This window comes from Pelophylax lessonae, assembly GCF_965119305.1.
Source record: "Pelophylax lessonae genome assembly, chromosome: 5".
Classification (NCBI taxonomy): Eukaryota; Metazoa; Chordata; class Amphibia; order Anura; family Ranidae; genus Pelophylax; species Pelophylax lessonae.
Window position 1 is genome coordinate 237,306,106 of NC_138772.1, and position 12,927 is coordinate 237,319,032.

At 44.2% G+C, this 12,927-nt stretch overlaps 1 protein-coding gene across 1 annotated transcript in view; it reads right to left on the bottom strand.

Moving 5' to 3' along the window:
- The window catches only part of ADCY2 (adenylate cyclase 2), a gene marked incomplete at both ends in the record, with an annotated part of 1,451,075 nt that overhangs the window by 209,899 nt on the left and 1,228,249 nt on the right, over positions 1-12,927 (bottom strand). The window contains one exon of the mRNA XM_082258935.1: positions 6,782-6,866. Coding sequence (XP_082115061.1) covers positions 6,782-6,866 — 85 coding nt within the window. The remainder of the gene's footprint in view (positions 1-6,781; positions 6,867-12,927) is intronic.

The following is a 12,927-nucleotide window of genomic DNA, read 5'->3' on the forward strand; positions in this document are numbered from 1 at the left end:
CTCTGACGTGCACGCTGATAAATAACGTGTCGCACAATTGCTGTTTTCATACGTAGGTGCCCCAACGCACGCATTTTTGTAGGTGTGTGTGGGGATAGGAAGGGGGGGGGGGGTCAACATTTTTTTTTAAACTTTTATATGTCTCTTTATATGCCTAAAACATTTTTTTGTTTAATTTTTATTTATTTATTTTTACCTAACTTTTTTTGCTGTCACATAGTGGACTAAAAGCCCCCTATGCGATACAATAGCAAATAGGTGACATGTTCTCTTTATGGAGACACCCAGTCTCCTCTCTGATCCACTGCTCTCTGTTCCATCAGCTACTTTATCACACTTGGAAATGACATACAGGATTTTGCATCCACCATTTCATTTTCTGAAGTTCTGCCTGTGCATAATGTTCAGAATGATAGGCAGAGGCGCATAAAGGAGTTCAACATATGGCTTAGCAAATGGTGTCAAGAGCAAGGATTTGGCTTTGTTTCTCATGATAGCTCTACTTGGAATAGAAAGGAACTGTACAAAAAAGATGGTTTGCATCTTTCTCTCAAAGGAACAAATGTACTTAGTGAACAACTCCAAGAATTTGCGAAAGAGTATTTAAACTAGGAAGGGGGGGGGGGGCAAAAGAGTGAAAATACAAGAGTCCAATTGCCCCCCGAAACAATGCCAGAACAGGTCAGAAGCACAGAGGTTAAGAAATGATAAGCTCAGAGTCCTGTCTACAAATGCTCGCAGTTTAGGTAAAAAAATCAATGAACTTGGGTCAATAATGGCATCTGAGAATGTAGATTTAGTGGCTGTTACGGAGACATGGTTTAATGAAAGAAATGACTGGGACATAACCATACCAGGGTACTCTTTATACAGAAGAGACAGAGAAGGCAAGAAAGGAGGAGGAGTGGCCCTGTATGTGAAAGATAGCATTAAATCTAACCTAATACAAGTTGGTGAGGCCAACATAGAGTCAGTTTGGGTTACGTTGCAGTTTGCTAATCATGCAGTAACTCGTGTAGGTGTGATATATAGACCACCTGGTCAAGTTAAAGAACTAGATGATCTACTAGTTGAAGAAATAGCTAAAATGACAATGAAAGGAGAAGTTATCATTATGGGAGATTTCAATCTTCCAGATATAAACTGGAAAACCAAAATAGCAAGTTCTACCAGGAGTACAGATATTCTAAATTTCCTACTGGGGTTGTCTCTGCAACAAGTGGTTGAGGAGCCAACCCGGAGGGAGGCCATTTTGGATTTGGTATTCACAAATGGGGATTCGGTATATGATGTCATTGTAGGCGAAACCTTGGGATCTAGTGATCACCAGTCAGTGTGGTTTAATATAAGAACCGTGAAAGAGTGACACCACACAAAAACAAAAGTTTTAGATTTTAGAAAAACAGACTTTTCAAAAATGAAATTAGTCATAAATGAGTCCTTATCAGACTGGAACGGATTACATGGAGTCCAGGAGAAATGGGACTACTTAAAAGGTGCATTATTGAAGGCAACAGAAAATTGCATTAGACTTGTCAGTAAAAGCAAAAAAAGGAAGAGACCACTGTGGTACTCCGCAGAAGTGGCCCAAATCATTAAAAATAAAAAGCTAGCATTTTGTAATTATAAAAAAACCCAGAGCAATGAAGATAAGGAAATCTACAAGATTAGGCAGAAAGAAGCCAAGCAAGTTATAAGAACTTCTAAAGCGCAGGCAGAAGAAAAACTAGCTCAGTCTATGAAAAAGGGGGATAAGACATTCTTCAGATATATAAATGAAAAAAGGAAATTAAAACAAGGAATAACTAAATTAAAAACAAAGGACGGAAGGTATGTAGAAGAGAATAAAGGGCTAGCCGACTGCCTTAATGAATACTTCTGTTCAGTTTTTACAGAAGAAAAAGAAGGAGAAGGACCTCCACTTGAAAGGATGACTAATGAATCGTTTGATGCATGTGTCTTTACAGAGGAAGACGTTCTAAGATTGCTGTCTAAAGTGAAGACAAATAAGTCACAGGGTCCTGATGAGATACACCCAAGATTATTAAAAGAGCTTAGTGGTGAGCTGGCAAAACCCTTAACAGATCTATTTAACCAATCATTAGTAATAGGAGTCGTTCCAGAAGATTGGAAATTGGCAAATGTCGTGCCCATTCACAAGAAAGGTAGTAGGGAGGAATCGAGCAACTATAGACCAGTGAGTCTGACATCAATAGTAGGCAAATTAATGGAAACCCTATTAAAGGATAGGATTGTGGAACATCTTAAATCCCATGGATTGCAAGATGAAAAACAACATGGGTTTACTTCAGGGAGATCATGTCAAACAAATCTTATAGATTTTTTTGACTGGGTGACTAAAATAATAGACGGTGGAGGTGCAGTAGACATTGCATATCTAGATTTTAGTAAGGCTTTTGACACTGTCCCACATAGAAGACTTATCAATAAACTGCAGTCATTGAGCATGGACTCCCATATTGTTGAGTGGATTAGGCAGTGGCTGAGTGACAGACAACAGAGGGTTGTAGTCAATGGAGAACATTCAGAACAAGGTCATGTTACCAGTGGGGTACCTCAGGGATCTGTACTGGGACCAATCTTGTTTAATATCTTCATAAGTGATATTGCAAAAGGCCTCGATGGTAAGGTTTGTCTTTTTGCTGATGACACAAAGATATGTAACAGGGTTGATGTTCCTGGAGGGAAACGCCAAATGGAAAAGGATTTAGGAAAACTAGAAGAATGGTCAGAACTCTGGCAACTGAAATTTAATGTGGATAAGTGCAAGATAATGCACCTGGGGCGTAAAAACCCAAGGGCAAAATATAGAATATTTGACACAGTCCTGACCTCAGTATCTGAGGAAAGGGATTTAGGAGTAATTATTTCAGAAGACTTAAAGGTGGGAAGACAATGTAATAGAGCAGCACGAAATGCCAGCAGAATGCTTGGATGTATAGGGAGAGGTATAAGCAGTAGAAAGAGAGAAGTGCTTATGCCGCTGTACAGAACACTGGTGAGACCTCACTTGGAGTATTGTGCGCAGTACTGGAGGCCATATCTCCAGAAGGATATAGATACTCTAGAGAGAGTTCAGAGAAGAGCTACTAAACTAGTACATGGATTGCAGGAAAAAACTTACCAGGAAAGGTTAAAGGACCTTAACATGTATAGCTTGGAAGAAAGAAGAGACAGAGGGGATATGATAGAAACTTTTAAATACATAAAGGGAATCAACTCGGTAAAGGAGGAGAGCATGTTTAAAAGAAGAAAAACTACCACAAGAGGACACTGTTTTAAATTAGAGGGAAAAAGGTTTAAAAGTAATATGAGGAAGTATTACTTTACTGAGAGAGTAGTGGATGCATGGAATAACCTTCCTGCAGAAGTGGTAGCTGCAAATACAGTGAAGGAGTTTAAGCATGCATGGGATAGGCATAAGCCTATCCTTCATATAAGATAGGGCCAGGGACTATTCATAGGATTCAGATATATTGGGCAGACTAGATGGGCCAAATGGTTCTTATCTGCCCACACATTCTATGTTTCTATGTTTACTTCCCCCAACCCTGTTCCCAGAGAATGACAGCTCCAGTCCATGAAGTGACATCATACACGTCACTTCCTGGTCTGTGTAGAGGAGGGAGGCTGAGCAGATGGAGGTCCACTGAGCTCTCACAGCCCTTCCCAGCAACAACCGCCATGACAGCACCGGGCCCGCAGTTGGGACAGCAGACCCTCGTGAACATGGCGGGGGGGGTCGCGCAGGGGGAAAGCAGCACATTGTTGCAGTGCTGGAAGTGATAGACGGGTTCACAGTTTCTTATATCACTTCCACATAAAAGACTACAGTCGGCTTTACTAAAATACACACCCCCCCTAGCTGTTATAAAAAAAAATGCCTGTAGCACTGTAAAAATCCTAATCCCCAGCAAGTGGCTGGTGATTTAGATTTAATTGCCCCCCTATCCTGGTGCCCTAAGGCGGCTGCTTAAGCCTCCATATGGTAGCGCCAGCCCTGGACCAAGGCTGGAGAGACCTGTTTCTGTGTGGACCTGATCAATAGGACCTGATTGTGAGACCTCTGGGACAACTGACCTCCAAGCGTATTGGACCAGAGCTGTTGCATGGCAGTAGAGGTGAGCGGAATTACAAAGCTTAATCACTTGCACAGAGTTATAGCAATAGAGACTATTCCTAACTTAGCAGCCCACCAGCCTGCCATGGCACACACTTAAAGGGACAGCTTCACATGTACTGCCACCTCCAGGGGTACTCCTTTCTCAGGAAAGCATACACCCATCCACTATAGGGGCTGCATGTGTTGCATGCACACAAAGACATTTATCTTTTGGTTAGGTAATACCAATACTTTTAACCTTGTTTGCATCAGGTTAAATTTGATTTTGCACGACTACAGTTCAGTTGATTGCCATCTTAGGGTTTGGTGTTCACATTATCTAGTACAGCAACTTTAAGTGTGTTCAATTGCCTGTTTACTGACTCATGCATTGTTTAACTGCCTTGCCATAATACATCAATTTAACCACTTGCCGACCGTCCCACGCAGATTTACTGCAGCAGGGCAGCTTGGCTGCGCATAATCACCTAGATCTACGTGATAATGTGCACGCGGACTCGAAGGCACGCGATTGGATTAGACACAGCGGGAGCCAGACCACGGGAGGAGCAGGCACGGGCAGCTCCCGCAATCTTCACAGACACTGACAGAAGAGCCGCCTGCCTATGTAAACAAATCAGGCGGCTCTTCTGTCACACAGGCACAGTGAGATTGTGTGCTTCAGCTAAGCTGAAACAGTGATATCTCTGTGCCTGTCACAGAGCCCTCCCCCCCACAGTAAGTAAGCACAAATAGGCATACATTTAACCCTTTGATATGTAATTAACCCCTTCCCTGCCGGTGTCATTTATACAGTAACAATGCATATTTTTAGCACCGATTACTGTATTAATGTCACTGGTCCCCAAAAAATTAAAAAAATGTCAGTTAGGTCCGATCTATCCCCCACAATGTTGCAGTCCCGCTAAAAATCACTGATTGCCACCATTACTAGTAAAAACAAAAATAAAAAGTCCAAAAATCTATCCTGTAGTTTGTAAACCCCATAACTTTTGCACAAACCAATAAAAATACGCTTTTTGGGATTTTTTTTTACCAAAAATATGTAGCAGAATACAAATTGGCTTAAACTGATAAAAAAATTAGATTTTTAAAATATTTTTATTGGGAGGGTTTTATAGCAGAAAGTAAAAAATATTGTGTCTTTTTCAAAATTGCCACTCTTTTTGTTTATAGTGAAAAAAAAAAAAAAGAAATCCCACAGGTGATCAAATACCACCAAAAGAAAGCTCTATTTGTGGGGAAAAAAAGGACATCAATTGTATTTTGGTACAACATTGCACAACCGCGCAATTGTTAGTTAACGCAGCGCCAAAGCGCAAAAAAATAGCCTGGTCATTAAGGGGGTGAAACCTTCTGGAGCTGAAGTGGTTAATCTACCATCAAATTTCTTGTGGCCTATTTTCTGTGTATAGTTATAGAGTGGTAGCATACCAATGATTAAAGCAGAGTTCTACCCATTTTTGTGTTTATTAAAAGTCAGCAGCTACAAAAGTGTAGCTGCTGACCGGCGGGAGCCTCGGTTCTCTCGCTCTTCTCCCCGCGGTGCCGGCATCTCTAGTGTGGGCACCCATCTGTGACAGCTTACAGCTTCACAGCTGGGTGCGCATTGCGCATGTTCAAGGCGCGCTGCCCATCCTGGGTGAACGGCAATCTTCTGGGACCTGTGATGTGAAGAGAGGGGGAGAGGAGAACTTCCGCTCGAGCCTAGGAAGCCCGAGCAGAAGTGGGAGGGGGTACCTGCCATCTCTAGGTACCTGCTCCCCCCAAGAAAATGACATGCCAAATGTGGCATGTCAGGGGGTCAGGAGGCCTTAAAGCTGAAGTTCCATTTTTGGGTGGAACTCCGCTTTAAGTTACACAGGTGTATGTGGCCTTCAACCTATAAACAGATGTGTCAATGTAAAGAGTCATGGCAGAACCCATAATATCCAGCGGCTCCTGTACAGGGAAGAGCTACATCAGCAAATAGGGACAACATTATTACCTGTTTATACCCACTATAGCATTGAAATGTTTGTGTCTTAGTTTTAAAACAATGTTTAACTTGGAACTCCTCACTCTTCAACGGATCACAAAATATTCAGATTGATACTACCTTTTCATGTTCCTAAACTGCATAACTCTTTTTAAATTATTGATTCTTGTCTTTTATCTATTCATATTTATCACATATTTCTATGCAAACACCAAATGTACTGATTTTTTTTATTCCTTTCCTCTAATCTAAGTTGATTTGTTTTTATTTTAATCATATCTATATTTTTAACCAAGTGAAAAGGTTTTGTCATACTTGCACTGAATTGGTCCTTAAACATTTAAAAAACTTTGGACTTTAACTCTTATTGCTTATTGTGGTGGCTCTTTTATTTGCCTTCTAGTTCCTGCCATTTATCTTGTTTCTGACTGACTTTTTGGCTTTACCTAATAGTCTGGGTGACCGCCACCTCTGCTCATGACCATTGGCCCTTTGGTATCATCTATGTATATTGACCATGTGTTTGTAGTATGGCTTGTCCTTGTCTTAGGAGTTACTAACTACCCTGATCAGCAGTCAGCTGTAGTCCTGACAGTAAAGTGTTTGCTTTTACTTGTGAGTTTATTCACTTTTTCAAGACTTAAATATTAATGGCTTACCTGTCTGCTTAGAATTAGCAGGGTCACAAAAAATATAAAAAGAGACACTGATCCCATTGTCTTCAGGTCTTTCAATACACCTGGTCTGAAAATAAAAAATACAATTTCTATATATATATATGTATATCACATCAATCTAACAGCAAAAATAGATAACTATGTTGCTTTACAAATCATTAAAAATAAATACATACAAGAAAAATATATCTTGGAAAGTGTCATTGTTTAGAAGTTTGAACCAGAAGGATAAAAAAAAAACACATTGCATAATGGTGTGGATTAACCAAATGTCATCTTGCATGGAGCAATTCAAATACCTATTCAGCTTTTATGAAGATAGAGCCATATAGTTACATAATTAGGTTGAAAAAAGACACAAATCTATTTAGTTCAACCAAGTGAAAAAATATATAAATAGAAAACCTCCATATAAAGAAACCCCTAAACTCAAAGTAAATCCAGAGTATAGAAAAACTATATACCACATGGTCCAATTTGCTCTAACAGGGGGAAAAAATTCCTTCCAAAACCCCTGAAAGCAATCAAATATTTCCCTGGATCAACAGTCTCTGGTATTTTTACCTATAACTGTTAATATCCAGTTATGCTTTGTACATTCAGGAATGTTCTATTGCGATGGCCAGAACTAGTTCCTGAGGGAGTCTATTCCATATTTTCACAGCTCTTTCTGTGAAAAAAAAAAGTCTCTATGTGGATGTTAAAGGCTAACTCCACCTTTTGGACCGTGTTACATGTTAAACCCATATTAAGGATGTAACATGGTGCCAAGTGGACACCCTCATCCCCAAAATGGCCCTCCCCATAACAGCTTATAGGGCTTCTTCTCACCCACAGCCGCTGTCACAGTGTTGAATTGTGTGTCTGCACAGCGGAGTCATTAATTCGCAGAGATCATGACTGAGTCATTCATGCTTGTCTGCCAGACAGACTTGCAGTAATCAATAGAACACAAATGTGATTACTGCACTACTAGTTCATTGACACTTTTTCGTCTCAGTAACTGAAAGCCTGTATCTCGATAAGGGTACCTTGGTTAAGACATAGAGCGGTAAGAAGAGTCTGCAGGAGCCTATGCCTTGCACCCACATTCTACTTTGCAGACTTATTTGCTAAAAAAAATAATAAATTAACTTTTTGCTGCAAATATATGTCCAAAAGGTAGACTTCTCATTTTAACCTATTTAATCAAATGCCCATTGTCCTTTGTTATGACCTTAGAGTGGACAATTCTACACCAAGTTTAATATATGGACCACTTATATATTTATATATAGTGATCATACCCCCCTTAATTGCCTCATCTCAAGACAATAAGTTCAGTTCAGCTAATCTATCCTTAAAGCTGATGTCTTCCATGTCTAGATACCTCTTGATTATTGATGCATCTAGAATGTATGATGCATGCATGTTTTCAGTTCCCAAGTGCAATACATTTTATTTATCAACCCTAAACCCCTTTTACCACATAGTTGCACAATGAAACAGTGCTTTAATTTTCAATCATTTTTATTGATTTTTAGAAAAAGTACAACAGAGTGTAACGAGCCAAAATGGCCCAACCATAGACATTGAAAACAACATGGAGCACATGGTGCAGAAAGCATTAAATGTGTACAAGTAAATATTGTGGATAGCAGGAGTCGAGAAAAAAAAACAAATAATAATAACAATGGCAGTCAAACCAGTGTGAAGCAGGTACTGATCGCTCTCTTCAGTGCTTAAAGGAGCGGGCCGTCCAGGCCCCCCCCCCCCCGGGCGCCCCTTACGGGAACACACTGCGCCCCCAGGGGGAAGCGGAACCCGACCCCCACCCGCAGTCTCATGGACCTGACTACAAAATACGACATCCCGCCATCAATACACAACAAAAGAAAAGAGAAAGCAGAGAAAGGGAAAAGGAAAGAAAGGAAGGGAAGTCAAGGAGAGCGGCAGCGGCTGGTTAAGAAGGAAAAAAGTCGACATCCAGGTTCAGCACCCTCCCAGGGAACGAGTCCCCGGAGCGTGCGGTCCGGCAATAGTAAAGAGCCGGAAAAAATCCCCCTAAGAGGGGCCTGCCAAATAGCGGATCCACGGTTCCCAGGTCTTGTCAAATATTTTCATCTTATCATTCAATATGGCTACCATCCGTTCATTTATCATAATCCAAGACAGCTTGGCTTTGAGCAGCTCGAGCGGCACTACTGAGGTGCGCCAGGATCGTGCGATTGCAATCTTGGCCGCTATAAACACGAAAGCTATAAGGCGTTTGTTATGCTTAGAAATCCCCGCTATCGGTTTGCCCAGGAGAGCTTGCAGGGGATCCTTGGTCAAGTTGACTTGCGTCAATGAGTAAATGAAATTGTAAACACGAATCCAGAATCGGCGCACCTTAGAACAGGTCGACCAAATATGGAGCACCTTGCCTGCCAGACCACATCCCCGAAAACAGTTGGGAGACGCAGTGTGGACCGCTGCAGCCAGCCTGACCGGGACCATGTACCATCTCAAAAGTACCTTGTAATTAGCTTCAATTAGAGAGGTGTTAAGGATGGATTTAGAACTACATTGAGCTAGAGCATTCCAATCAGCCCGGTCCAGGTCCTCACCCAGGTCCTCCTCCCAACGCTGCATATAAGACAGTTTAGTGTCATCGCTCTGCAATATATTATAAATCGTGGATATGTAACTCTTTTGTTTATCTAGCGTTCGGCAGAGGTTCTCCATCTGAGAGGAGGTGGTGATATCACTGGTACGTTTAAGGGAGGCAGCAAAATGGGATATCTGGGCATAGCGATAGCTCTCACCCTCAGGGAGGGAATGGGTTTCTAGTAATTGGGCCCTGGTGAGGAGGCCCCGATGGTCGCATAGATCCGCCAGCCTGAGGAACCCCTTGTTTGTCCACCATTCAAACGCTGAAGGGGTCAGGCCCGGTGGGAACAAGGGGTTGCCCAGCAGGGGCGCCAATGGGGCATGGGGGGACCGGAAGGCATGCCTGCCCGACAACCTATCCCAAAGACCCAGGGAGAGAGACAGGGCGGGACAAAGTATGCCCGGTCTGTCTCTGGCCCGCAGCCACATCGCATGATGAATGGGGACCCGCAGATGGGCCGCCTCCATTTGCATCCAGATGGGGAGAGGGTCCCGGGAATGGAAGCGAATCAGATGAGCCAATTGGGCTGCGTAATAGTACTTGCCCAAGTCCGGGACCCCCAGACCCCCTCTCAGCTTTGGGGTGAAGAGAGTGCGCCTATTGACTCTGGGCCTCTTGTCCCCCCAAATAAACCGGAGAACTATCCCCTGAAAGTCCCTAAGATCAGGCATATTAAGCATCACAGGTAAGGTACGAAATAAATACAACAGTCGAGGCAGAATATTCATTTTGACCGAATTCAACCTTCCGAACCATGACGGGGGATTGGCTGTCCAAGCAGCCAAGTCCTCCCTCATTTTTTTGTACAATGGCGGATAATTGTGTGTGTAGAGGGTGGCTATAGACGTAGTGAGGTGTATCCCTAAGTAAGGCAACGATCGTTCTTGCCAAGCAAACGCAAAATTGGCTTTAAGAGTAGCTAAAGTGGCCCCATCTAACGTTAGGTTTAGAGCCTGCGACTTGGAGGGGTTAACCTTAAGTCCCGAGATGGACGCAAACTTCTCCAGGTCTCGGAGCAGGTTGGGGATCGAGACAAGGGGGGACGAGATATACAGTAGGATATCGTCTGCAAATAGAGCACACTTATGTTCAATGCCCCCGCATTGTATACCCCGGACATCCGGGTTGAGGCGTAACTTAATGGCCAACGGTTCCAAGGCTAAAATAAATAACAACGGGGATAGGGGACACCCCTGACGGGTACCCCTACGGACGTCCAAAAAGGGGGACCCATAACCCTTGATCGATAGCCTCGCAATGGGGTCGTCGTATAGCGTGCGAATGAGGGTAAGAAAATTACTCCCGAAACCGAAGCGCTCCAATGTCTGCAGAAGGTAGTCCCAGGACAGGGAGTCGAACGCCTTATGAAGGTCTAGGGACAGTAGCATGCCCCTCCGGCTACCCAAGCCATCCCAGTTGGATTGAAGGGCCGATATGACATCTATCGCGCGTCTCGTTTGGTCCGGTGCCTGCCTACCGGGTACAAAACCAGCTTGGTCCGGATGTATGTAATCCGCCAAAAAGGTGTTGAGTCTGTTTGCCAACACTTTCGCCATGATTTTAAGATCGACGTTTATAAGCGAGATCGGTCTATAATTAAGGCAGTTCCCATGGTCCTTGCCAGGTTTCGGAAGGACATGGATGAAAGCATTGTTCTCGTATTTCGGGATCGGGGTCCCTGCCCGAACGGAGTTGAAAAAAGAACAGAGATGTGATGCCAATACTTCATGAAATTTCTTATAGTAGTGGCCAGAGAACCCGTCAGGGCCGGGCGCTTTGTTAGGATTAATAGTTTTGATAGCTGCCAGTACCTCAGAGTCCGAGAATTCTCGGTCCATGATAGACGCATGCTGGGAGGAGAGTCGAGGAAGGGGAATATCGCGAAAAAATTCCTCGAGAGAGGCCTGTCTAAGCGGTTGCGGCTGGGAGTAAAGCTGCGAATAAAAGTGGTAAAATTCGTTCACTATCAGCTGCGGGTCCTGGGTCCGGAGGCCAGTCCGGAGCCGCAGCTTCGGAAGGGCCGGAGAATGGAGCCTCGGGGCCAACCTGCGGGCCAGAAGGGTGTGGGGTTTATCACCCAAGGTGTAATATCTATTTCTCGACCAACGGATGGATTTCTCAGCTTTGGTGGTCAGGCTGAAGTTGAGGGCTACACGTGCCGCATCAATCTTATGCCTGATGTCCACCCCAGGGGCCCTCCTCTGTTCCCGCAAGAGGTCTCTCAGCTCAGCATCCTGTCGCTGTATCTCCCCGTCGCGTTCCCTCTTTTTCCGAGAAGCGATTTGGATTAGCTTACCTCTTATCGTCGCTTTGTGCGCCGCCCATATTATAGCCGGGGAAGTATCAGTTGCTGGGTTATCAAGAAAGTATTGTTTCAAGCTGTCCAACACTTCCTGGAAGATGATCGGGTCATTCAACAAGGAGGCGTTAAGCCTCCAGGAGGAGGGCTTAGGCTTAGTCCATAGGTCCGAGATGGTCATAACCACAGGGGAGTGGTCAGACCATGGGGTAGAAATAATCTGTGCTTTCAGCACAAAGGGGAGGAGGGCCGACAGGGCAAACAGATGGTCTATACGAGCGTAGCTCTTGTGGGCGTGGGAATAGTGGGTGAAATCACGCGTCGCGGGGTGGTCGTTCCTCCACACATCCACCAAGTCGGTGGAGTGCAGAAGACGAGCCAACTTAACCCCCAGTCGCGGGGCGTGCTTCAATGAGGCGTGCAGGGAATCAGATTTGTCCATAACCTGGTCCAAGGGGACATTACTGTCACCCCCAAATATCACATGGCCTGTCGCGCGTGGCATCACCACCTTCAGCATTTCCAGGAAGAAGGGGAGCTGTCCCACATTAGGGGCATAATAGGAAACAAAAGTTACATCATGTTCATTTATTCTGCCTTGGACCATAACATATCTCCCCTCCTTGTCTCGGATTACCTCCCTAGGTGTAAACGGGACCTTCTTGGCTATGCAGATCGCCACCCCTTTTTTCTTGTCTACGCTGTTGGACATGTAACAAGTGGGGAATTTAGCGCTAAGGCGTTTAGGAGCCGAAGTGCGAGAGAAGTGCGTCTCCTGTAGGAGAAGGACGTCAATGCCCTGCTTGTGGTAAAAGTGAAATGCTTTCGCCCTTTTTACAGGGGCATTGAGGCCCTGCACGTTGTGTGTGAGAATTTTAAAATCACAGGTAGTAGGACGTGTCATGTTGGTTCGGAAGGTGGTACTCGCCTGTATGTTGTGGAGGTCGGTAGATGTCGTTCACCCCGTACTGTAGGATCCCAAAGACCCAGAGCCAAGCCAAAGGGATCCGGATGTCGAGCAGCCGCCGCCAGGGAAGGGAAGAGGAGAGAGGGGTTAGAGAAAAGTAAGACAACAAAGAGCACAAAGGGGGAAACAGGGAATCCCCCGCCCCCCCCCAACCCCCGTAGAGGGGGAGGGGGGGGGGCGGTGGACACGCCAGAAAATCAAGCACAAAAAACATAGTAGGCTGGTTGTGG